Source organism: Cyclopterus lumpus, chromosome 17 (genome assembly GCF_009769545.1).
Source record: "Cyclopterus lumpus isolate fCycLum1 chromosome 17, fCycLum1.pri, whole genome shotgun sequence".
In the NCBI taxonomy this organism is placed as follows: Eukaryota; Metazoa; Chordata; class Actinopteri; order Perciformes; family Cyclopteridae; genus Cyclopterus; species Cyclopterus lumpus.
In genome coordinates this window covers 1,391,903-1,418,511 of record NC_046982.1, presented here as the reverse complement: position 1 = coordinate 1,418,511, position 26,609 = coordinate 1,391,903, and the positions used below count along the sequence as shown (strand labels likewise).

At 46.0% G+C, this 26,609-nt stretch overlaps 1 protein-coding gene across 1 annotated transcript in view; it reads right to left on the bottom strand.

The window, feature by feature from the left end:
- The window catches only part of LOC117746264 (putative ferric-chelate reductase 1), a 56,476-nt gene that overhangs the window by 13,401 nt on the left and 16,466 nt on the right, over nucleotides 1–26,609 (bottom strand). Inside the window, exons 4-9 of the mRNA XM_034555299.1 lie at nucleotides 24,540–24,641; nucleotides 24,257–24,401; nucleotides 22,522–22,629; nucleotides 22,246–22,416; nucleotides 20,838–20,945; nucleotides 430–545 (exon numbers count right to left, since the gene is read on the bottom strand). Of these exons, the coding sequence (XP_034411190.1) occupies nucleotides 430–545; nucleotides 20,838–20,945; nucleotides 22,246–22,416; nucleotides 22,522–22,629; nucleotides 24,257–24,401; nucleotides 24,540–24,641 (750 nt within the window). The remainder of the gene's footprint in view (nucleotides 1–429; nucleotides 546–20,837; nucleotides 20,946–22,245; nucleotides 22,417–22,521; nucleotides 22,630–24,256; nucleotides 24,402–24,539; nucleotides 24,642–26,609) is intronic.

Sequence of the window (26,609 nt, the reverse complement as noted above, 5' to 3'; positions counted from 1 at the left end):
TCAATAAAAAATCTTAAAGAATTAAAATATGACACTGCCTGTAGCCTTTCACCAAAAACATAAACATCTGGCTCCGGTGATACTGTGCAAGCCCTCTTTGTGAAGAACATACAAACAGTCTTTTTAACATTCAGGTGTAGGTAGGAATCTGAAAGCCATTTGTCATTGTGGACGTGAGCTTGCTCTTTGTTCTTTGCATGTACATAAATCACTGTATCATCAGCGTAAATTTGAATACTTGAATATTTTTAGAATGTCTGTTTTCATATGATGTTTACTTAAGTTTTATAATTCATATTATTTAGTCGTTGGTTTTCCAAATGTTTGGTTCTTTTCTCTCTCTGAGAATAAATAAAACAACTTGATGAAATATGGGATACATAAAAAAGTTATTCTATGGCACATGTACATGTAATATCTGAATCTCACCAGAAACCAGATATCTTTACCGCACAGTTTTTGTCTTTTGGTCAGCTCTTTCAAATATCGGGCCACCATCATTCCCAGTGATCCAAGCGTCATCCAGGCTGTCAGCATCAGTGCCCCTGAAACACAATTTAACGTTGTAATGCGGCAAAACACCATATTTATAGCAGACACAGCAATCAAATCCATTTTTGAAACTAGTGCAGTCAACAGAACCAGAGAGCTATGACAGTGAGGATACATTTACACAGTGGTAAAGTGCCTCCTCTGTGATTCCTGCCTCAAAGGCCTGGCCTCATTGGTCCGGCCTCCTTCGCGATGCCTCCTGCGTCTGTGTCCGTGCCCCCTGCCATGGCCCTGCTGATGCCGCCCCCCACCCCCTCTTCTCTTCATCCTTCTGTTTCATGGATTGTGGAAATCTGGATCGTGGTCCAATCCTACTAATTATTCATAAATTTCTGATATAAAATAATAAATTACAAATTTGCCTCAGAGGACTTTACAATCTGTACACATACAACATCCCTGTCCCAGGACCTCACATTGGATCAGAAAAAACTCCCCAAAAATAACCTTTCACAGGGAAAAAGGAGGAGGATCCCTCTCCCCGGAAGGACAGATGAATAGATGTCATGTGTACAGAATGAACAGCATTACAAAGTTACATAAACACATTACATGAATATGACAGTGTATGAATGGACCTCCAATCCATGAAACAGAAGGAGGTAGAGAGGAGGGGGGGCGGGGCGCATCAGCAGGGCCAACGCGGGAGGCCGGCTCACCAGGCAACAGACACCGCCAGGTCCAATGGACCCTATGAGACGTGAAGTCACAAAGACTCTGGGGAGGAAGCAGAGTTAATAAGGTGCAATGGAGAAATGTAAATTCATCCATAAGGTGAGAGAGAAGAGGAGATAGGTGCTCAGTGTATCCTAAAACATCCCCCAGCAGCCTATAAGCCTATAGATGATCCAAGATGGCTGACAACAACAATTTATCAGCATCAACAACTGCACCTCCTCCACTGCTCCTCTGTCTCAGGGCGTCCCCCAGGGTTCGGTGCTTGGTCCTCTTCTGTTCATCCTCTACCTGCTCCCTCTTGGAAACATCATACGTCATCACGGTCTCCTCTTCCACTGCTACGATGATGATGTCCAGCTATACATCTCCACAAAAGCCATTACCACTGCTACTCACTCCACTCTGACCAACTGCCTCACTGACATTAAATCATGGATGCAAACCAACTTTCTCAAACTCAACTGTGATAAATCGGATATGATCATCATCGGTCCCAAATCTCTCACCAAAACCAGTCACAACTTCTGCCTCACCATTGACAACTCCACTCTGTCTCCCTCCCCTCACATCCGCAACCTCGGAGTCATGTTTGACAGCAACCTCTCATTTGAACATCACATCAAACAAATCACCAGAACCTCCTTCTTCCACCTAAAAAACATTGCCCGTCTCCGCTCATCACTTTCCTCATCTGCTGCTGAAACTTTAATCCACGCCTTCATCACCTCCAGAATTGACTATTGCAATAGTATTCTTTATGGCACATCTTCCAAAATCCTAAACAAACTCCAATACATCCAGAACTCTGCTGCTCGCCTGCTCACCCACTCCCGTTCCCGTGATCACATCACCCCTGTTCTCCAGAGCCTTCACTGGCTCCCCGTCCCACAACGGATCCAATACAAAATCCTTCTCACTCACAAAGCCCTCCATAATCAGGCCCCCTCCTACCTCACCGACCTACTCCACCACCACACTCCATCCCGTCAGCTCCGCTCTTCTGATGCCAATCTCCTGTCCATCCCACATAGGACCAAGCACCGGACGTGGGGTGAAAGAGCCTTCTCCATATCTGCCCCCTCCCTCTGGAACTCTCTCCCCAAACTCATCCGAGACTGCACTGATCTTTCCTCATTCAAATCCCAAATCAAAACCCACCTGTTCAGAACTGCTTTTAATGTGTGATTGTTTGTTTTTGTTTTCTTATCAGGGTCCGAGCGACTCAAAGTCCCTATTTATTTGTTTTACCTGTATTTTAGCTATTCTTATTTATTTATTTTTAGCTTTTAGGATGTTTTAATTATGTGAAGTGTCTTTGAGTACTATGAAAAGCGCTATATAAATTAAATGCATTATTATTATTATTATTATTATAGCAGCATATCAAGGGGCTGGACCAGGGCAAACCTGATTCAGCCCTAACTATGAGCACTATTAAAGAGGAAAGTCTTAAATCTGTTCTTAAATGAGGTGACTGTCTGCCTCCCGGACTGAAAGTGGAACCTGGTTCCATAAAAGTGGAGCTTGATAACTGAAGGCTCTGGCTCCCATCCTACTTTTTAGGACTCTAGGAACCATAAGTAGCCCGCATTTAGTGAGCGCAGCTCTCTAGTGGGGCAATATGGTACTACAAGCTCCTTAAGATATGATGGTGCATCACCAATCAAGGCTTTGTAGGTGATTCTTGATTTTACAGGGAGCCAGTGCAGAGCAGCTAATACAGGAGTCATGTGATCTCTTTTCTTAGTTTTTGTGAGTACACGAGCTGCAGCATTCTGGATCAACTGGAGGGACTTAAGAGACTTATTAGAGCAGCCTGATAATAAGGAGTTGCAGTAATCTAGTCTGGAAGTAACAAATGCGTGAACCAGCTTTTCTGCATCTTTTTGGGACAAGATGTGTCTGATTTTTTAAATGTTACGTAGATGAAAAAATGACCTGATCAAAGACAGCTAGAGATTCTTTACAGTGGTGTTGGATGCCAGGGCAATGCCATCTACAGAAACCACATCACTAGATAATTGATCTCTGAGGTGTTCAGGGCCCAGTAAAATAACTTCAGTTTTGTCTGAGTTTAAAATCAGGAAGTTGCAGGTCATCCATGTTTTTATGTCTTTAAGACATTCTTGAATTTTAGCGACTTGGTTAGTCTCCTCTGATTTGATCGATAGATATTATTGAGTATCGTCTGCATAGCAATGAAAGTTTATGGAGTGTTTCCTGATAATGTTACCCAAAGGAATCATAGACAAGGTCAATAAAATTGGTCCAAGCACAGAACCTTGTGGAACTCCGTGATTAACGTTGGTGGTCATTGAGGCTTCATCGTTTACAAATACAAATTGAGATCGATCTGATAAATAGGATTTAAACCAACTTAGTGCGGTACCTGAAATGCCAATCGACTGATCCAGTCTTTGTAATAGGATGTCATGGTCAATGGTGTCGAACGCAGCACTAAGGTCTAATAAGATCAGTACAAAGATGAGTCCTTTATCAGCACTAAGGTCTAACAAGACCAGTACATAGATGAGTCATTTATCAGCACTAAGGTCTAACAAGACCAGTACAGAGATGAGTCATTTATCAGCACTAAGGTCTAACAAGACCAGTACAGAGATGAGTCCTTTATCAGCACTAAGGTCTAACAAGACCAGTACATAGATGAGTCCTTTATCAGCACTAAGGTCTAACAAGACCAGTACAGAGATGAGTCCCCTATCTGATGCAATTAGGAGGTAATTTGTAATTTTAACCAGTAATGTCTCTGTGCTGTGGTGTTTTCTAAATCCTGACTGAAAGTCCTCAAATAAACTATTCTGATGTAGAAAGTCACACAACTGATTTGCGACTACTTTCTCAAGGATCTTAGAGAGGAAGGGAAGGTTAGAGATTGGTCTGTAGTTGGCCAACACCTCTGGATTAAGAGTGGGCTTTTTCAGGAGAGGTTTAATTACAGCTACTTTGAAGGAATGTGGTACATGGCCTGTTAGCAAAGACACATTAACAATATCCAACAGAGAGGTGCCAATTAAAGGCAACACGTCTTTAAGCAGCCTCGTTGTGTTCATTCTGTACACATGACATCTATTGCTTCTGTCCATCCGGGGAGAGGGATCCTCCTCTGTTGCTCTCCTGAAGGTTTCTTCCCTTTTTTCCCTGTCAAAGGTTTTTTTTGGGGAGTTTTTCCTGATTCGATGTGAGGTCCTGGGACAGGGATGTCGTATGTGTACAGATTGTAAAGCCCTCTGAGGCAAATTTGTAATATTGGGCTATACAAAATAAACTGAATTGAATTGAATCGTTGGGATGGGGTCTAAGAGACAGGTAGACGGTTTAGAAGTAGAAACCGTTGAGGACAATTGGTCTAGGTTAACTGGAGAAAAGCTATCCAAATATACACCAGGGCATACAGCCGTTTCCAAGGCCACTCCACTTGATGACAGATCGGCACTGGCTGAGGGCAGGAGATCATCAATCTTAATAGTTCTATAGGAATACACGGCTCCACAGAGCTGTGACTCTCTGTCAGCCTGGCTACAGTGCTAAAGAGAACCCTGGGGTTGTTCTTATTTTTCTCTATTACTGATGAGTAATAGGCTGCTCTGGCATTACGGAGAGCCTTTTTATATGTTTTAAGGCTGTCTCGTTAAACTAAGCGTGATTCTTCCAGATTTGTGGAACGCCATATGCTTTCGAGCTTTCGTGATGTTTGTTTTAGGTCGCGGGTCTGAGGGTTATACCAGGGAGCAAACCTCCTTTGCCTCACTGTCTTTTTCTTCAGTGGGGCTATCGAGTCTAGTGTCATTCTCAGTGAGCCTGTAGCACTATCGACAAGATGATCAATCTGGGATGGACTAAAGTTAGCACAGGAGTCCTCCGTCACATTGAGACGTGGTATTGAATCAAATGCAGAAGGAATCGCTTCTTTAAATTTAGCTACAGCACTGTCAGTTAGACATCTGGTGTAGAAACTTTTGACTAACGGTGTACACTCCGGGAGTATAAACTCAACAGTTATGAGGTAATGGTCTGACAGAAGAGGGTTCTGTGGGAAGACCTCCAAATGCTCAATGTCAATGCCATATGCAAGAACAAGGTCGAGGGTGTGGCCAAAGCAGTGAGTGGGTTTCTGTACTCTCTGACAGAAGCCAATCGAGTCCTACAATGAGATAAATGCAGCACTAAGGCAATCATTATCAACATCCACATAAATATTAAAATCTCCTACAATAATAACCTTATCAGTTTTAAGGACTAAACTTGATAGAAACTCTGAAAATTCAGATATAAATTCTGAATATGGACCTGGTGGCCAGTACAGTAAAACAAACATAATTGGCTGTAATGTTTTCCAGGTTGGATGTGAAAGACTAAGAACAAGGCTTTCAAATGAGTTGTAGTTTAGTTTAGGTTTAGGATTCATTAATAGGCTTGAGTCAAAGATGGCTGCTACTCCACCTCCTCGGCCGGTGCCTCGAGGAATGTGAGTATTAACATGACTTGGAGGAGTTGAATCATTTAGGCTGACATATTCTTCATGGCTCAGCCAGGTTTCAGTAAGACACAATAAATCAATGTGATTGTCTGATATTAAATCATTTACTAATACATAATGCTTTAGATGACAGAGATCTAATATTTAGGAGTCCACATTTAATCATCCTGTTTTGTTGCACTGTTGCAGTAGTGATGTTAACCTTTATGAGGTTATTTTGTATGACTCCTCTTCTGGTTACTTTTGATTTAATTCATTTAAGTGGCCGTGGGACAGACACAGTCTATATAGAGTTAAGGTTAAGGGTGGTAACGGCTCGAATGGAAGTGCAGAGAAGGGTGGAAGACTACAACTCTGTTTCTGCTTCCTGATCTGAACTCTGGGTCATGTCTGTGACCACAAGTCCTTCCTTCCCGCTGCTGTCAGGGTGCACAACTAGCTGAGCTCCCAGTAGACCACAATGTAAATACACTGTGCTAAATAGTTATATTTATTCGGTATGTGTATATTATATTAAGTTATTGACGATTATTTACTGTTTTTACTATTTATATCACTTTTTTTTCTTTGTCTGTGTGCACTTTACCCCTTTTGCTGCTGTAATTCTGTAAATGTCCCCACTGTGGGACTCAAAAGATTATCTTATCTTATCTTAAGAAGCAGAGTTGCAGTCTGATGCTTTTATCCAAAGTGACAACAAGAATCAAGAGAGTAACGTTTCTTCAAGAAAGCCAAACTACAAAAATACCATAAGTACGTGCCATTCAAGTGCCACAGAAGTGCTAATCTGTTTTTATTCAATCGTCGTAAAAGATGTGTTTTTTGTTTCCGGCGGAAGATGTAGAGACTTTCAGCTCGGCCTCTCCACCACTGAGGAGCCAAGATATCAAACAGTTTTGACTTTGCTCGCATTGACAGAGTCACAAGTCGATTGGTAGATGCGGAGCGGAGTGAACATGCTGGGTCTTACAGTCTTACTCTGCGCTTCTATTAGAGTAGTTACCCACCCAAAACCCCTTAAAGAGTCTGTCTCACGGTCACTTAAATCAGAATCAGCTTCATGGCGATGTATGCTTACGCATACAAGTCATTTGACTCTGGTATTTCTGTTGCTCTTAAAGTACATATGCCTCCTTCTGAAGTTCACTGTCATATCCACAGTTTTGAGCTTGTTCAATGGATGTGATTCCCCCCAGCCTCACCTGCTGCATCATGTCTGTCAGGAAGTTTGTGAAATTCCACTGAAATAGTGGAAATGGCACAGCTAGCTGGGAGAGTTTGGGGGGAACAATTCCTGGGATGTTGGTGTTGAACGCAGAGCTGAAGTCCAAAAACAGAACCCTTGCGTATGACCCCTGGGGAGTCGAGGTGTTGCACCATGTAGTGCAGTCCCTGTCAGGATCCCTGTCTGACCCATTGTGTTTACCTCTGTTCTCCCAAGTCTCCTTACCTCATGTGTCTGTCATCCCCTGTTTATATTGTTTTTGCCATGTGCTCGTTGTGTGTGTGGGCGTGTACCTCCAGATGATGCTGTGGCCACACCCCCGAGCAGTGCACAGCTGTGGCCTGTTGGTTCATCACCGGCTCCATATCAACCCTGGTCGTCCAGGCCTGGGTTGTCAGTCTGTTACATCTTCTGCCTGGTAGTCTCCACTGCCGCTCCATGAGATTCACCACTGGCTCGTGACACTCGTTAACTCTCTCTCTTCTTGTTTGCAGAGTACCTGCTCCGTTCTGCCTTCCTCCGGTGTTGTACCTCGGGACTCGCACCGTGATTTGCTATGCCTACCTCCGACGTCGATCCTCGGGACTCACGTCGTGATTGTTCATCTTCTTTTACAGAATAAAGTTCCTTACCCTGATCCTGTCTGCTGTGGTCTGCTCTTGGGTCCTAACCCTGTTCTCCCGTGACAGTCCCATATTGACTAAATCCTCTGGCCTGTGATGTCATTCAGGTGGGTCAACATCAGTTAAATTACTTAAATCCAAAGTAAACAGAAGTGGAGTTATACCAAATAACCTAAAAAATGTTAACACCACCAACGTAACAAAATCATCTAAAGCCATATAAGTTAATGATTAAATAACAGATAATCATAATTGTTTATTTAGTCTTACTGAAACCTGGCTGTGACATGAAGAATATGTCAGCCTAATTGAATCAACGCCTTCAAGTCATTAACACTCACATTCCTCTAGGGACCGGCTGAGGAAGTGGTGTAGCAGCCATCTCAAACCTAATAACAAACCATAAACCTAATTTAAAATATCTCATTTGAAAGCCTGGTTCTTAATCTTCAAACGAAAAGGGGGGGGAAGGACTGATTGTTCTTCTAATGTTGATTATTATTATTATTTGTCGGCTTTCAATGGGGAAAAAGTTTCAAAAAGGGGCTAAACCTGTTACAAACACTCGAGCAAATCTTATGTAAAAAAAAAAAAGATCTTCACAGGCTTACATCTAGAATAGTGTTTAGAGATCCATTCTAAACATGACCTGACGCTGCTTCACGCATGAAATATCATACGCAGAATCTGATGGTCAACAAGTGCAATGTCCCGTCAACCAGCATCCAGCAAGTACCCTCGATGTGCCCAAAGGTGCGAGGGCTCGACCAATGCTGCTTGCAGCTTTAATTGTAGGTGATTTTAATATTCATGTGGATATCGATAATGATGGCTGTTGGAGCTATTTAATTGATATTAGTATTTAGTAGTTTTATTGACAAGTAGTATTGTTAATCATTCAGGTTGTTTGCTTATTTAGGTTAGATGTTTTGATATATTAGAATAGCTTTTTTCTTGTGAGTTTTTAGTTTAGTTTAATTCTTTATTGTTGTTGTCTAGATATATTTAGTCTTTTGGTTGTTCATTTGTTCGTTAATTGGGTAACACTGTGGGCACCTGTGGTTATATGTAGGAGTAGGCAGGTACAGGACCAGCATGGACCTGGGTAGGCCTATGGTTTTTTACCAGCGCAAGAGAGGCAGTGTTAGGAGTTCCTTTGTTCTTTTGTTTGTTTGCTTGTTTTGTTTAGTTAAATAAATTATCAGAAAAACGGAATCCTGAATGGACAATGCATTCTTTTGGCTGCGTAAACCACAAACCTACGGTGCGTCAGTGGCAATTTGATTTATGTTTTTTGATTTATTGGACAAATGGCCACTACATAAAGTAAAAAACCTTGCCTTTGAACTCCGAGACGGATCCCGCACCATTGGACGGGTCGGGTCGTGTTGGATTTCGGATAGACGGGCAGAACGGATTAGTTTATTCATAACTTTGGATCATCGACGGGGAAAGTGCATTGGCCCGGATGAACTAAGAGCTCAACCTTCTCACAAGAAACTGGTACGTGATACGACCGCTGTAGAGGACAACGGCCAAACGAGTGGAGTTTAAAAGTCACTGTTCACATCCATGTTTCGTGAAGTTTGAGTGACAGCGGTGAATCGCTGCATAGGATCATTGTGCAATACCTGCGCACCACCGGCATCGGCTTTGATTAAAAGCACCGACATCAGTGTGTGATGAAACGGATCGGATCGGCCAGTGAGCACTCTGTTTGCTGCCCTTCAACCGTATTTATGTCCGATTGCGGATTTTGATTGCTGTGCAACAAGCAGTTTAGAAGAAGCGTTCAACATGTCTGATGTGGAGGTGAGTGACGTTGAATCGCCGTCAGCGAAAAGGAACATTCAATTAACTTCCAAGGGCTTGGGCTTCTACACGGAAATGTGCCAGCAAAAGAGGAGTACAACATGTAAACAAGCCAAAAGGTGTTTGGGAAACATACGTGCGTTGATGGCATCAAATGAAAATGTAAATTCAGTGACTGCTGAGCTTACTAAGTTCTTCACGTGTTACCAAGACGCAAATGAAATACATGAATCTTTTGTGAACTTACCTTTACCACAAGATGAAGTTGCAAGGCAAAATAAGAACCACGAAGAAAAATGTTCTGTGATTTCACTGAAAAGGTAAAAGGCTGTCTGTCTGAAATGGGTCAACCGTGCAGCCAAATGAAGACCTCAACGACCAGCGTGTCGCAGATGAGATAAACCCTGAAGATAGTGCTTCTAACGTGTCAAGGGTCAACTCTGTGAGGACACACTCCCAGCTATCACGGATTTCATCAACATCATCTGCACGCATTGAAGCTAAAGCCGACAGGGCTGCTCTGATGGAGCGGGTTGCTGCTGTAAAAAGGAAACATTTAATAGAGGATCAAGAGGAACGTTTGAGGAAAGAAAAGGAACAATTGGAGCGTGATACAGAATTGGCAGTAACAAATGCAAAGCTTCATGTCTTGGAAATCAATTCATCAGTCTGGCACAAAATGTTCGGACGGCATGAACTCTTATTTTGAAAGGAACACTTCTCAAAAAACAATTCAATTAAGTCCCCGTGCCCACACCTTTGTTCCAGTTAACATGGATGAAAGAGATCATGGGGTTTCTGTTTCTGATCCCATAACTCAACCACAAGTTGTCAGGCCTAAGCAAAGGCCAGCCACACAAACTGTGAATGAAAACCAAGCAGGACGTGTGCAACCTCCTGGCTCCAAACTCTGACTGAAAACTATCAGAATGATATTGTAAATGTTATGCAAAGACAAAATAACATTGCTGCTCTGCTGGTTCAGCAAAATCTGTGCTCTGTCCTTCCTGTATGAAATATTCCTGTGTTTGATGGAGACCCTCTTCAATACAGGTCTTTCATCAGAGCTTTTGAAAATGGAGTGGAGGAGAAGACAACTAATTGGAGTGACTGTTTACACTTTCTCGAACAATACACCAGGGGGCAGCCAAGAGACCTGGTGTGCAGTTGTCAACATTTACCTTCAGAACGAGGATACCAAAGAGCCAAAAGTCTTCTAGCAGAGCACTTTGGAAACGAGTACAAAATTGCATCTGCCTATATGGAAAAGATTCTCAGCTGGACACCTGTTAAAAGTGAAGATCTTAAAGCATTAAAATCATTCTCTCTCTTTCTTCGAGGATGCTCAAATCTAACAGAGCAAATGATGCATATGAAGGAACTGGACCTACCATCCATTATGAGGAGCATCATCTTGAAACTTCCTTATAAATTAAGGGAAAGGTGGATAAATGTTGCTTGTGATCTGCAGGAGCGAAGTGGCCGGAGAGCACTGTTTAATGATCTTGTTGTATTCATTGAAAAGCAGGTCATAATTGCCTCGGATCCACTTTTTGGAAACATTCAGGATTCACAATCCACCAACTTGAAAGCCTCAGTACTCCGTCAGTACTCCGTATACAGAAAACAAGACCAAGTCTTTCTCTATTCACAACTGTCTGTTTTGCTTAAAAAGTTGTCACCTGATAGATAAATTCCCACAGTTTAAAGAAAAAGGACATCGTGATAAGATCAATTTTATCAAGGAACAGGGTATTTGTTTTGGTTGCCTGAAAGTAGGCCACATAAGCAAAGACTGCAGGAGTCGCTTGGATTGCAATGTGTGTCACCAGAAGCACCCAGGAGTCCTTCATATAGAACGGCAGGATAAAGGAACAGCCTTACATCAACCCCAACAGTCTGTGAGCCCTCCAAGTGTTTCAACTGCAATGTCTCAGACCTGTGGCCATATTGGGGCTGGTTATGAAGATAATTCCATCTTTTCTATTGTTGCAGTCAAAGTCAAGAGCCAGAGGGGCAACAAAACGGTGCAGACGTATGCCTTTTTGGATCCAGGAAGGTGAGGCACATTCTGTACCGAGAACTTGGCAAGACAATTGAACTTAAGGGGTAAAAGAACAAGTATTCTATTGAGAACAATGGGTCAAAAGAAGGTTGTAAATGCTGTCAGGTCTTGAAGTGTCTGGCATGAGTGCAAATGATTTCATTGAGTTACCTGATGTTTTAACTCAAAAGACCATCCCTGTTTCTACACTGAATGTCCCACGACAGGAGGATCTTGATCAATGGTCCTATCTCAAGGATGTTAAGCTCCATGACATTGATGCAGATGTTGAGCTACTAATTGGAACTGATGCTTCAAAAGTGATGGAGCCTTGGGAGCTGATAAACAGCCAGGATGAAGGACCCTATGCAGTGAGAACCAGAGTTGGTTGGGTCATTAATGGTCCACTGCGTGGCAGAAGCAGTACAAGTAAGAGTGGCTGCCCTGCTGTAACAGCCAACCGAATCTCTGTGGAACATCTGCAAGAAATGCTGGTTAAACAGTATAACCATGACTTTAATGAGAGATCATCAGAGGAGCAGATTGAAATGTCCAGAGAAGATATCAAGTTCATGAATGTTATGAGCACCTCAACAGTATTAACAGGAGACCATTACTGTATTGACTTACCTTTCAGACAGGAAAATCCTGTCTTGCCTAACAATCGCTGTGTTGCAGAACAGCGCCTACGGAGCCTGAAAAGAAAAATGGATAAGAATGGCCCATTTAAGGATGAATACACCACATTTCTAAACAACATGATAACTCAAGGATATGCTGAGATGGTACCTGCTGATCAACTAGAACAAAGTGATGGAAAGGTGTGGTATATCCCTCATCATGGAGTCTATCATCCCAGGAAAGGCAAACTGAGGGTTATTTTTGATTGTGGAGCAACTTATGAAGGGATATCACTGAACTGCCAGCTCTTGCAGGGCCCTGATCTTACTAACACTCTTATTGGAGTTCTCATCCGATTTAGGCAAGAGCCTGTTGCAGTAATGGCTGACATCCAAGCCATGTTTCATCAAGTGCATGTCTCAGAGGAGCACATCAACTTTCTTCGCTTTCTCTGGTGGCCTGATGGTGACACTGCACAGTCTCCACTGAAGTATCGGATGAAAGTACATCTGTTCGGAGCTGTATCCTCACCAAGTTGTGCAAATTATGCTTTGAGGAGAACTGCAGATGATGATGTCAAAAATTTCCCTGCGGAAGTGATAAATACAGTCAAAAATAATTTCTATGTTGATGACTGCCTGAAATCCATGGCTTCAGAGGAGGAAGCACTACAATTGATCAAGGACTTGAACGCTCTGTCATAAAGGAGGGTTCAATCTTTCAGGATGGATCAGCAACAGCCGCAGTACTGCGGTCAATCGCAGTAGACAAAAGACCAAAAGAAATGCTGGATCTGGATACAGACCAACTTCCAATGGAGCAAGCACTAGGACTACAGTAGAGCATTGAAACTGACACATTCAAGTTCAGGACCTCATTACGACAACAGCCACAGACCAGAAGAGGCATCTTGTCAGTGGTCAGCTCACTTTATGACCCTTTAGGTTTTCTATCCCCATTTAGTATGCCAGCCAAGCTTTTGCTGCAGGAGCTTTGTAAGAGAAACTTGGGATGGGATGACGCTATTCCCCACCCCATGGTCTAATTGGCTTGGGGACCTCCGAAGGAGGTCAGAGTTCAAAGTGGACCGCTGTATTAAACCCAGAGACTTTAGAGACCTTGCTACAGCCCAACTTCACCACTTTTCTGATGCCAGTCAAGTTGGATATGGAACTGTGTCCTATGTGAGATTGGAAAAAGAATGTAAACTACATGTTGCATTTCTCTTGGGAAAGGCCAGAGTGGCTCCACTAAAGCAGACTACAATTCCTCGACTGGAACTCACAGCCGCAGTTCTTGCTGTTCAAGTTGATAAAATGCTTCGGAAGGAGTTGCAATTTAAACTTGAGAAGTCAGTTTTTTGGACTGACAGTACAACTGTTCTTAAATATATCTCCAGTGAAACCAGGCGATTCCACACTTTTGTGGCAAACAGAACCGCTTTTATCAGAGAAGCGGCCGATGTGGATCAGTGGAGATATGTGGGTTCTAAGGAGAATCCAGCAGATGAAGCATCAAGAAGATTAAGAGCTTGAGGATTTCCTGAAAAGCAGGAGATGGATAAAAGGACCGGAGTTTCTATTCAAGTCAAAGGAGGCGTGACCTAAACTAGAGGTGGATCTTAAAGCGATTTTAGCAGATGACCCAGAAGTCAAAAGGGACTTAATGGTGAATGCTATCATCAAGGACTTGGAGAATTCCACGAACCACCTGATCTCTTATTTTTCATCTTGGATTAGCCTAAAAAGATCTGTGGCTTGGTTTCTGAAGGTCAAGGAAATGCTCTTGTTATTGAGACAGAAGAGAAAGGAGTTTTGTGCTTCTGCAGGCCTCAGAAAGGACAATCTAAAGATTCAGGAACAAGAAGTGGAAAGAAGAATTCAGAGCTTTAAAGTCACACTCGAGGGACAAAGCCTAGCTCCTGAAAGGCAGAAAAATCAATCATTCAATACGTACAAAAACACAAGTTCACAGTTGAAATTGCCTCACTCAAGGGTGGCTGTAAAAACGTCCCCAAAGAAAGTCCACTGTACAAACTGGACCCAGTCATGGATGATGACCTCCTCAGAGTTGGAGGACGGTTGAGTAGAGCAGCATTGCCAGCAGAATCCAAACATCCAGTCATTTTGTCAAAAGATCTGCATGTATCCAAACTCATTCTGAGCCATATCCATCATCAGCTGGGACATGCAGGAAGAAATCACATGTTGTCCAGGTTACAGCAAAAGTACTGGATCATTAATGCAAACTCTGCTGCCAGGAAAGTCATATCTGACTGTTGTTTGTAGACGCAACCGAGGAAAGCTTGGTGAACAGAAGATGGCAGACTTGCCTGAGGAGAGAGTGTTGCCTGACAAAGCTCCTTTTACAAATGTTGGAGTTGACTATTTTGGGCCCATCAATGTTAAGCGAGGAAGAAGTCTTCTTAAAAGATATGGAGTACTTTTCACCTGTCTTACCAGTCGTGCTGTCCACTTGGAAGTGGCTTATACATTGGATACAGACTCCTGTTTAAATGCAGTAAGGAGATTCATCTGCAGACTAGGTCCAGTCGCCTCCATCAGGACTGATAACGGCACAAACTTTGGAGCCAACCGAGAGCTGAAGGAAAGTCTGGCTGTTGTGAATCATAGCAAAATTCAGAGGTCTTTGGTCCAGGAGGGCATACAATGGAACTTTAACACTCCAGCAGCTTCCCATCAAGGCGGCATCTGGGAGCGCCTGATTCGTTCAGTGAAAAGTGTCCTCACCTCAATTCTTCAACAGCAAACTCTGGATGACGAAGGGCTCCAGACCATTTTCTGTGAGGTTGAGGTAATACTAAATGATAGACCCATTACAAGAGTGTCAGACGACCCAGATGACCTTGAAGCTCTCACACCAAACCACATTCTAATTTTAAAGGGCAAACCAATCATACCACCAGGACTGTTTGATAAAGATGATCTATACATCAGGAAAAGATGGAAGCAAATACAGTACATGGCTGAACTGTTTTGGAAGAGATGGATCTCTGAGTACCTACCGATGATGCAAGAGAGACAAAAATGGACAAGGCCAAGAAGAAGCCTCACTACTAGAGACATAGTTCTTGTTGCGGACTCCACAGCGCCAAGAGGATCTTGGATGATGGGAAAAGTGTTGGATGTAAGACCAGATGCAAAGGGTCTGGTGCGCTCTGTGCGGCTTCAAACAAGAACCAGCATTCTGGAGAGGCCGGTGACAAAGCTCTGTCTGCTATTGGAAGCAGCAGTTTAGCATCATGGACTAATGCTTTTCTCTTTTTTGTAGATTCATCAAGAAGATTCACTTAAGGTTAAATGCATGGCACATAGAATATTCCCTAATATTTCCTAGTTTGCCATTGAATTGTATGTTGCAGGAATAGCTCCGTTTGAGAATAGTATGTAATTGTGATTGTATGCACAATTAGGGGCCGGAATGTTGGAGCTATTTAATTGATATTAGTATTTAGTAGTTTTATTGACAAGTACTATTGTTAATCATTCAGGTTGTTTGCTTATTTAGGTTAGATGTTTTGATATATTAGAATAGCTTTTTTCTTGTGAGTTTTTAGTTTAGTTTAATTCTTTATTGTTGTTGTCTAGATATATTTAGTCTTTTGGTTGTTCATTTGTTCATTAATTGGGTAACACTGTGGGCACCTGTGGTTATATGTAGGAGTAGGCAGGTACAGGACCAGCATGGACCTGGGTAGGCCTATGGTTTTTTACCAGCGCAAGAGAGGCAGTGTTAGGAGTTCCTTTGTTCTTTTGTTTGTTTGCTTGTTTTGTTTAGTTAAATAAATTATCAGAAAAACGGAATCCTGAATGGACAATGCATTCTTTTGGCTGCGTAAACCACAAACCCATGGTGCGTCAGTGGCAATTTGATTTGTTTGTTTTTGATTTATTGGACAAATGGCCACTACAATGGCAGTGTGGGTTCCCGCCGGGTTCTCTAGCTTCTTCCCACATCCAAAGCATGCAGCTTATATTAATTGGATAAAATACAGCAACTGTTACTTTCTCACACAGAAACCCAACTGGTGAACTTAGATTTGGTAGCCGCGGCACACCCATTCCCAAATACAGTAACCTTAGAAACAGCTGTAAGAATGCTTTTCTCCCATCGACCTTCACCAATTGACTTGAACAATTTCTACGTCAAACCATCTACTTGTCTCTAAGACGCTATCCCTAGGCTTCGTCTGTCTTTACTAAGAGGCCATGAACCATATTCCTTCAAAGTAGCTGGGTAGTAGTAGTCGTAGGGCATGTTCAGCCTCCTGTGTCCACCGCCTCACAGTCCTGATGGTTACTGGTCCAGAGGCAGGCTTTAACCACCAGGACTGTGAGGAGGCTAAAGACGCCCTGCAGGAGTGCTTTGAATTGACGGACTCCGATGTGCTTTGTGGACCACATGGGGAGGACATCAACAGCATCACGGACTGCATCACCAGATATATTCAATTCTGTGAACACTCCACCATACCATCCCGGACTGTACACCGCTTCTCCAACAACAAGCCGCTAATTAGAAGAAAGCAGCCTTCAGGTCTGGGGACAGGGAAGCGATCATGAGAGTACAGCACAACCTGAAGGACAAGCTTATGAAGTGCAAGAACTCCTACAGGAGGAAGCTGGAAGCCAAACTCCAGCCGAACAATGTAAGGGAGGTGTGGTCCGGGATGAAGCAAATAACTGGCTTCAAGGTTGGAGGGAGACAACCAGTGGGATTCCTGGAGAGGGCCAACAAGCTAAACTGTTTCTTCAACAGGTTTAGTTCACAGCTATCATCGGTCTCCTCAAGACACCACACCTCCCAAACACCTCTGCTGCCTTCCCCCCTCTGTCCACCCTGGTGAGCTGCATGGACACAGAGCCCTCCACTTCAAAGGGCTCTTCCACCAATGACACCATTACCACCCTCCCCCCTCTATGTGATGACTGGCCAGGTTATGAGACAGCTGGAGAGAATCCACCAATTCAAGGCCACAGGACCTGACGGCATCAACCCCTGGATCCTAAAGACCTGTGCCATCCAGCTGTCTAATGTCCTACAACACATATTCAACTTGAGCCTGAAGCAGGAGGAAGTCCCGGTGCTGTGGAAGACTTTGTGCCTGGTTCCTGTCCAAAAGAAGACAACTGGCCTCAATGACTACCGACCAGTTGTTCTCACATCACATGTGATGAAGGTGCTGGAGAGGCTGGTCTTGGCCCATCTTCGACCGCAGGCTAACTCCTCCCTGGACCCTCTTCAATTTGAATACCGGTCCTGTGTGAGAGTGGACGATGCCATCATCTACCTGCTGCAACAAGCTCAGTTGAACCTGGATGAAACTGGTGGCTCTGTGAGAATCACTTTCTTTGACTTCTCCAGTGCATTCAACACCATCCAACCACTGCTGCTGAGTGAGAAGCTGCGGGGGGTGGGGGTCAACGCGTCCATTGTCTCCTGGATCACTGCCTACCTCACAACAGACCACAGTTTGTCAGAATGGACCGTGTGCTGTCTGGGACGGTGGTCAGTGATGTTGGAGCCCCACAGGGAACTGTTCTGTCTCCCTTCCTGTTCACCCTGTAGACCAGACTCAGGGTCATGCCATCTGCAGAAGTTTTTCTGACTCTGCAGTGGTCGGGTGTATTAAGGATGGACAGGAGGAGTACCTAGGAGCAGTAGTGGTTGACTTTGTGGAGTGAGCAGGTAGAAATGACCTGCTTCTGAATGTGGCCAAGACCAGAGATGGTGGTGGACTTCAGGAGTAAAAAGGACGCCCCCACTTCCGCTGAGAGATGAACTGGAAGACCAACATTAACGTTGTGTACAAGAAGGGGATGAGTCAACTCTTCCATGTATGCAGCAAGATGTTGGAGATGTTCTACTAGTATATTGTGGCCAGTACACTGTTCTGCTGGGGGAGCAGCATTGGAGACACCAACAGACTTAACAGCTGGCTCTATCGTTGGCTGCAAACTGGACAGTCTGGAGAAGGTGCCTTTTAGTGACTTACGCCATAGACACAGCTCCAGGGAGCAATTCAGGGTTAAGTGTCTTGCTCAAGGACACGTCGACGGGCGGGGATTGAACCGCTGATTGAAAGATGGACCTGCTAACCACTGACCCACAGTTGCCCCATATTGGATAACCCGGACCACCCTCTCCACCACCTACTGCAAGGACAGCGGTTTTCCAACAGAGTCATCCAGCTCAGCTGTCACAAGGACAGAGACAGGAGATCATTCCTGCACACTGCAAGAACACTTAAACACCGTTGCCTGTTCATTGGCTGGGTCTTTTTCTTATTATTCTATTCCATTTTTTTTCTATATTGTATTGCGTAACCTAACCTGCATGTACTTTCATGCTGCTGTTACGCACGATTCACGCCGCTGCTATCCGTGTTCTCCATCAGCCAGTTTCTGCGCATTCATAACAAACCGACAAACGTCCATTTTACCTTTTTCCAGCCTCGTTCCGGAGCCAGCGTTGTCCAGTCACCAGCGGAAGAGAAAGCACCTCCTCCCAATCGTTCCCCGCGGGGATTCTCACTCCGCGCCGGTAACAAACCGACCGGCACCAGGAGGACGGATATCCTCAAACTCCTGCCGCAACAGCATTCCCCGCGGCAGGCTTCGTGCCAGTGTTCATCACCGAAGGCAAATGCATTAATCAGCACGTCGCACCCGGATCTTCTCCTCGATCATATGAATATGGTCAGACCGCGGTCAGTAGTTTTAGCCACCGCCCAGACCGTAACAATCTCTTGGCATTTCCCCGGGCGAAATATTACCTTAAATCCCATAATTGCGGCGAGCCCCAAATCTCTCTACTATAAAGGCATCTACAAGGCCGGTCCCGGATCAGGATTACTAGTCACACAGCTGTATCACATTTAATCCCTCTGGTCGCCAGGTAACTTTTTTTAAAAAGGCACTCATTTACCTGGCTGGCTTTCTCAAGAAACATTACTACCTGGTCTCGTGTTGTTCTTTCAATGACCTGGCTGGCTTTCAATAACTTTCAATGACGGAGATCGGGACGACGAAGGTACGGTCATTCATGAAATGCTCAAAAGTTATCCATATCACGTGGCCTCATCAAAGCCAGGGGCGGCGACGGAACCCGGGGAACCGGAGTCTGCCGGGGCGGCGACGGGACCCAGGGAGCCGGAGTCGGCCGGGCACCGACGGGACCCGGGGAACCGCAGTCGGCCAGGGCGCCGACGGGACCCGGGATCGTCCGGGACGTCGACGGGGCACGGGGAGCGACAGCATTGACCGGCGTGGACTGCGGCACAGCGTCAGCAGCGGGAAGCGGCGTGGACTGCGGCATAGAGGCGGCAGCGGGAACCGCCGTGGACTGCTGCATAGCGTCAGCAGCTGGCAGCGGACTGCGGCATGGTGGCGGCAGCGGGCAGCAGCGTGGACAGCGGAATGGAGGCGGCAACGGGAACCAGCGGCAACGGGAACCGGCGTAGACTGCGGCGTAGCATCAGCAGCGGTGTGGACTGCGGCATGGTGGCGTCAGCGGGAACCGGCGTGGACTGCGCATGGTGGTGGCAGCGGAAACCGGCGTGGAGGCGGCAGCGGGAACCGGCGTGGAGGCTGCAGCGGGAACCGGCGTGGAGGCTGCAGCGGGAACCGGCGTGGGCTGCTCATGAAGCTGCTCCAAACGCGCAGAAATGGCTCCGAGGGTCTCCATTATGTCCCGGAGCTTGTCTGGCGACCAGGCAAGGGCAGCAGAGGTTGGCCGGAACGCCGACAGGTCATAGGAAGCAGGGGTCGGCCGGAGCACGGAGGCGGCGGCGTGGGCTGCAGCACCGGGGCGACACAGAGGTGGCAGCCGGGACCTTCCACCGACGCGGTCCGGAGGTTAGGACCCCCGACTCCGAGGCCGGGACTGTGTGAACTCTGTCCCCGGAGCTACGAGGCCGCTCATAAGCCAAGTAGGTCCCCACCCATGACTCTGGTGCCGAGACCCTATGGGGGTTGCAGTTCCGCTTCTGGAGGCTACGAGGCCCCCCATAAGCCAAGCGGGTCCCCACCCATAACTCCGGTGTTGAGACCCTATGGGGGTTGCTGTTACCCTTCTCGAGGCTACGAGGGCCCCCATAAGCCAAGCGGGTGCCTGCAAAGGGGTTAGGAGCTGGGTCCACCTCGTACCCGGAAGATCTCCCTCCACGGCCTCGAGGTCCACCTGAACAGTGGCGGGATCCACCACGAGAAGGACAAGACAGGTTGAAGGCTGGGTCCATTTTTGGTCAGTTTGTTCGGTCACGGGAGGATGGCAAGAATAGGACCCAAACGCTCACGAATAGGGAACAAAAAGCAACTTTATTGCTTGCAGCAAAAATCCAATGTACTACCTCACCCCCGTGATCTATGGTGATCAAAACAGGATGAACTGACAAAGGGGAAAGACACAAACAGGGATTAAATACACAGGGCTGGTGCAGGTGATTGGACACAGGAGGAAACAATCAGGGACATGGCAGACAATCACAGGGACAGTAAGTGCAGGGAAACAGAGGACACGAGAGACGGGGACTACAAAATAAAACAGGAAACACAAAACAAACTACAGATCCTGACAGTTTTAGTTTGTTTGTCTTTGCTTTTATTTTTTCTTATCTATAATCACTTGTCAAAAACAGGCCTGATGCCTTTTTTCTGGAAAGTATTTCTAATTGTCATCTGTAAATCATCTGGCTAGCCTTAAAAACAAAATGTATTGTTCTACTTAGTACTACTGCTGATATCGGTCTGGACCGGATCTCACCATGTGCTTTGATGATATGAGGCCAACCTGCTTTTCTGACAATCCGGGGTCTGGAGATGTCTACTTTGTCAGAGCTGATGAAGGTACCTGTATGGAACTGGATTTGTCCTGTAAGAGAGATACATAAAACAATCAGGGCTGAATAATCTGCTTCTAGTTATTTGTTGAACTTTCAAACTTTAGTTAAATTAAGAGGCTACTGCTGCTCATCTTGTTAAAGAAACCTGACATATCTTCATGCCATAGAGCTCCATTGTCCATTGTTCAAAATGTTTATAAACACAACCCTAATTGACAAGTTATTTCATAACCATGAATACACACACTATACTGCTACCACACATACTCAAAGCACCACATGTGGTTAATAGGTCACTGCAAATAGTCCCCATCAAATGCAGCATTTCTTCCTGTTTGAGTAAAATTATTTTTTTTACATTACTTTTCTTGAAATGAAACTTTTCAACTGAAAAGGGGCTAAGTTTTCAGTGAGAATACAAAAAATACTAGTATCACAGGCTAAATGCAGATTTAAATAAATGGCTTTTAAGTGCTGTTTTAAAAGTGTTCTGGAGGGACAGCAGATTGCAGCCAATCAGCCTCTCAGCACAGCGGATGGTGTTCTGCAGTCTGCCCTTGTCCTTGACAGTGGCTGCAGCATACCAGACGGTGATGGAGGAGCAGAGGATGGACTCAATGATGGAGGTGTAGAAGTGCACCATCTGTCACGGCTCGGCCGTGAGTCTCGTCCTTTTCTCTCTGTTCCTTGTTTGTCCCCTGTTACGTGGGTGTGGCTTCCGGCAACTGGCAATCATCTCCACACCTGCACGTCATCTCCGGCACCTGTCTCCAATCACATCATCAAGTCCTCCCTGTTAAAACACCCTGGCTTCCCTCTCTCCAGTTGCCAGATTATTGCACCATTTACAGTGGTACTTCGACTCTCGGCTTCACTAAGAAACATACTTTGCTTGTTACTTGTGATTTCCTGCTAACCCCTGTGCCCAGGAATCCAGTACCTGCACTTCCGCTCACGCCACCTCACCACTCCATCTACGCTCTCCCGGTTCTGTTCAATAAACTATTTACCTCCACCCAACCTTGCCTCCCCGTGTCTGCGCTTGGGTCCAGCACAACCGAACCCTCACACCATCATTGTCTTTGGCAGGTTGAGTTTCTTCAGCTGCCTCAGGAAGAACATCCTCTGCTGCACCTTCTTAGTGAAGGAGCTGATGTTTCGCTCCTACTTGAGGTCCTGGATTATGATGGAGCCCAGGAAACGGATAGACTCCACAGCGTCAACGGGGGAGTCACATAGGGTGATGGGGGCGGGTGGGGCTGCTTTCTTCCTGAAGTCCACAACCATCTCCACTGTCTTCAAAGTGTTGAGCTCTAAGTGGTTTTTGACTGCACCAGGTGTTGCTGAGAGCTTGTAGATGCGGCAGAGACGGGATGATGGTGTTGAAAGCAGAGCTGAAGTCCACAAACAGAATCCTGGCGTAGGTTCCTGGGGAGTCCAGATGCTGGAGGAAGAAATGGAGGGCCATGTTGACAGCATCATCTACAGACCTGTTGGCTTCTTAGGCGAACTGCAGGGGTTACAGGAGTGGGTTGGTGAGGGTTTTGAGGTGGGACATGACTAGGCGTTCAAAGGACTTCATGACCAGAGGTCAGGGCGACTGGCCTGTAGTCATGAGTCCTGTGATCTTAGGTTTTTTGGGGACAGGGATGATGGTTGAGACCTTGAAGCAAGCTGGTACGTGGCATGTCTCTAGGGAGGTGTTGAAGATGGCTGTGAACACAAGAGACAGCACTATGCTTCAGAGTGTAGGGGGAGACAGAGTCCGGGCCGGACACTTTGCGGGGTTTCTGTTTTAAAAAGGATGTTAACGTCTCTCTCCAGAATAGAGGGTCGTCACTGGAGGGGGGTTGGGATGGGTGGTACATAGCCATGAGTCCCTGCTTGGGGCTGGTTGATTGAGCTGTGGGGGATGGAGTCAGTACTGTCCCATTATCTTTCAAAGCGACAGTAGAACTCGTTCAGCTCGTCTGCCAGGCGGAGGTTATTCATAGAGTGAGGGGTTTTAAGCTTGTAGTTGGTGATCTGTCTGAAACCTGCTGAGAGTTGGTGTTGCAGTTTCTCAGAGAACAGTTGTTTAGCATCTCTCACCGCCCTCCTAAACCTGTATTGTGTCTCTTTGCACAAGTCCTTGTCTCAACTCCTAAACGCCTGATCCTTGTGCAGCCTTAGCTGTCTGAGTTCCTCTGTGAACCAGGGTTTCTCATTGTTATAACTCACCCTGGTGCATGATGGAATACAGCTGTCCTCACAGAAGCTGATGTATGAAGTTACAGCCTATGTGATCTCATCCAGACTGTTGGTATCAGTCCGGATGTCATCCCAGTCTGTACAGTCCAAGCATGCCTGAAGATCCTCCAAAGCTTCACTGGTCCACTTCTTAAATTTCCTCACCACAGGTTTGCAGAGCTTTAACTTCTGCTTGTATGAAGGAATCAGATGGACCATGACGTGGTCAGAGTATCCCAGTGCAGCACAAGGGACGGCGTGATAGCTCCTACTGAAGTGTTCTCCTCTCTGGTTTGGCATTTAATAAACTGTTTGTATTTAGGGAGGTCATGGCTGAGGTTTCCTTTGTTAGTCCGCAAGGACAATACCTAAGGAGTCCAGGTAGATCCGCTCCACACACCGTATCTGCTCGGCAAGTGTCCGCTGTTATTCCTGCACGTTGCCCTGCGCGGCATGTAGACACTGACCAGGATGAATGAAGCGAACTCACGCAGTTTATGATTACAATTTCTAGATCAGGAGCACAGTGCTGTAGAATCAGTCACGTCATTGCACCAGCCACTGTTCGAGTAAAAACAGATTCCTCCACCCTTCGTTTTGCCAGAGAGCTCCGTGTCATGGTCCGCTCTGAACAGCTGGAAGCCTGCCAGCTGAAACGCGGAGTTCGGTATCGATCCACAGAGCCAGGTCTCAGTGAAGTACAAAACAGAGGATGAAGTCTGTGTCTTCCCACAGAACCCTCTTCTGTCAGACCATTACCTCATAACTTTTGAGTTTATACTACCGGAGTGTACACCGTTAGCTACAGGGCTGTCCATGCCTACTACTAATTATTCATAATTCATTGAATGTGTTTATGTAACTGTAACTCTGTAATGCTGTTCATCTGTACACATGACATCTATTATTCTGTCCATCCGGGGAGAGGGATCCTCCTCTGTTGCTCTCCTGAAGGGTTCTTCCCTTTTTCCCTGCGAAAGGTTTTTTTCTGATTTTTTCTGATTAAGATAAATCTGTGAAATTAAAAGACTCATGGGCTCACACATTATATACCTTGTTTTCAATGTGGCATACAGTTTGGAGGCCCTTCAAGTAATTAAGTGTAAATTACCATTGCTGTTGGGTCCATAGGCAAAGAGGAGATAGTAGGTTTTGTTGAAGCCAGTGGTCCTCTGAGTAGAAATGATGTTTATGGAGGTGAAGGAACAGCTGATCACCCCATCCAGCACTGACGCTCTCACATCAGAAATATTACCCTGGTGGATAGTTAGATATGATTTTGATTCAAGCTGAATCTATACATTAACATGTGCAGTTTCATGATTTGACAAGCAGGATTCTGACTTTCTACTTTGTTCAGATATGAATCAGTGGTATCAGATGAACTTCATTACCAGAGGAACAGCTTGTGGAGTCGTTTGTCCTGTTGAAAAAGAATGCTGCAATTGCACCACTCCGTCACTGCCAATGCCACAAATATAAATGTCATCGTTTCCCTGCAGATAGACAGAGTTGACAATAAAACCGAAGGCTTTCATCAGAAGTAAAAGAAATGTCAAAAAATAAGTAACTTTCAAACAATCAATGCAAAACTGTAAAGATGGAAAATAGACCCGTGCTGTTTTGTCAGACAGAGCCTAATGAATGACAAATGTAATCATTAAGGAATCTGAAAAAACTCAGCTGAGTAAATGTCATTGTATTCAATTCAAAAAATGTGTTTGACCATTTTTACCTGAAGTTGGTACTACAAGAAAGTTAATTACAAAGAATGTCTCACTGAAATGAAAACCCAAAGAACCTTAAATTTGGCTGAAAAAAATATTGAATACTGACCAACTGCCAGAACGTCCAACATCACCGTCCATTGTTTTCGGTGTTTGGATCTATGGCCTAACTAAATTAGCCATTTGCAGTCTTACAGAGCAAATTGAGCATGTTAGCTACACTATACTTGCTTTTAACCATGAATTTGCATCTGCATGATACCTAGCATTGTCCTATGAATCGCCACCTTAACGTGGTGGAGGAGTTTGAGTGGCTCAGTGATCCTGGGAGCTATGTTGTCCGGGGCATCAGCCCCTGGTAGGGTCTCCCAAGGCAAACACGTCTTGGGGGAGAGCCCAGACTAAGGGCGGTTCAATAAACCCTGATGATAAACAGCCCACGGACTGAAGCTAGGGAAACCGGGGCACCCTCCCGGAGCCAGACCCAGGAGGGGAGCTCGTTGTCTGGTGGCCGGGCTTTCGCCCATGGGGCCCGGTCGGGCTCAGCCCGAAAAAACATCATGGAGCAGCAGTCACCCTGTGGACCCACCACCCGCAGGGAGAATTATCGGGGTCTGGTGCTATGTAGACCGGGCGGTGGGCCAGGCGGGAGACCTGGGCGGGCCGATCGCTGGCGGCAGACTAGCTCTAGGGACGTGGAACGTCACTTCACTAGTGGGGAAAGAGCTGGAGCTGGTGCAGGAGGTGGAGCGGTACCAGCTAGATATAGTTGGGCTCACCTCCACGCACAGCATGGGCTCTGGAACTAAGCTCCTGGCGAAGGGTTGGACTTTGTCCTTTTCTGGAGTTGCCCAGGGTGAGAGGCGCCGGGCGGGAGTGGGGATACTCACGAGCCCCCGGCTGAGCGCCGCTGTGTTGGAGTTTTCCCCGGGGAACGAGAGGGTCGCCTCCCTGCGCCTACGGGTTGCGGGGAGTAAGGCTCTGACTATTGTTTGTGCTTATGCACCGAGCAGCATTTCGGAGTATCCGGCCTTCTTGGAGTCGGTGGGAGGGGTCCTGGAAAGGGCCATTTTCAAGAAGGGGGACCGGAGAGTGTGCTCGAACCATCGTGGTATCACACTGCTCAGCCTCCCGGGAAAAGCTTATGCCAGGGTACTGAAGAGGAGGCTCTGACCACTTGTCGAACCTCAGATTCAAGACGAACAGTGCGGATTCCGTCCCGGTCGTGGAACAGTGGACCAGCTCTTTACCCTCGCAAGATTACTGGAGGGGTCCTGGGAGTTTGCCCAACCAGTTTACATGTGCTTTGTAGACCTGGAGAAGGCTTTCGACTGGGTCCCTCGGGGGTTTTTGTGGGGGGTGCTGCGGGAGTATGGGGTGCCGGACCCGTTGGCACGGGCCATCCGGTCTCTGTACGCCTGCAGTAGGAGCTGTGTTCGTCTCCTCGGTAGTAAGTCAGACACGTTCCCGATGGGTGTTGGCCTCCGCCAGGGCTGCCCTTTATCACCGGTCCTGTTCGTGACCTTCATGGACAGGATATCTAGGCGCAGCCAGGGGGCGGAGAGGATCCGGTTCGGGAGTCTCGGGATCGCCTCTCTGCTGTTCGCGGATGATGTGGTCCTGTTTGCCTCCTCGGACCGTGACCTCCAGCATTCACTGGGGCGTTTTGCAGCCGAGTGCGAAGCGGCAGGGATGAGAGTTAGCACCTCCAAATCTGAGGCCATGGTGCTCTGCCGG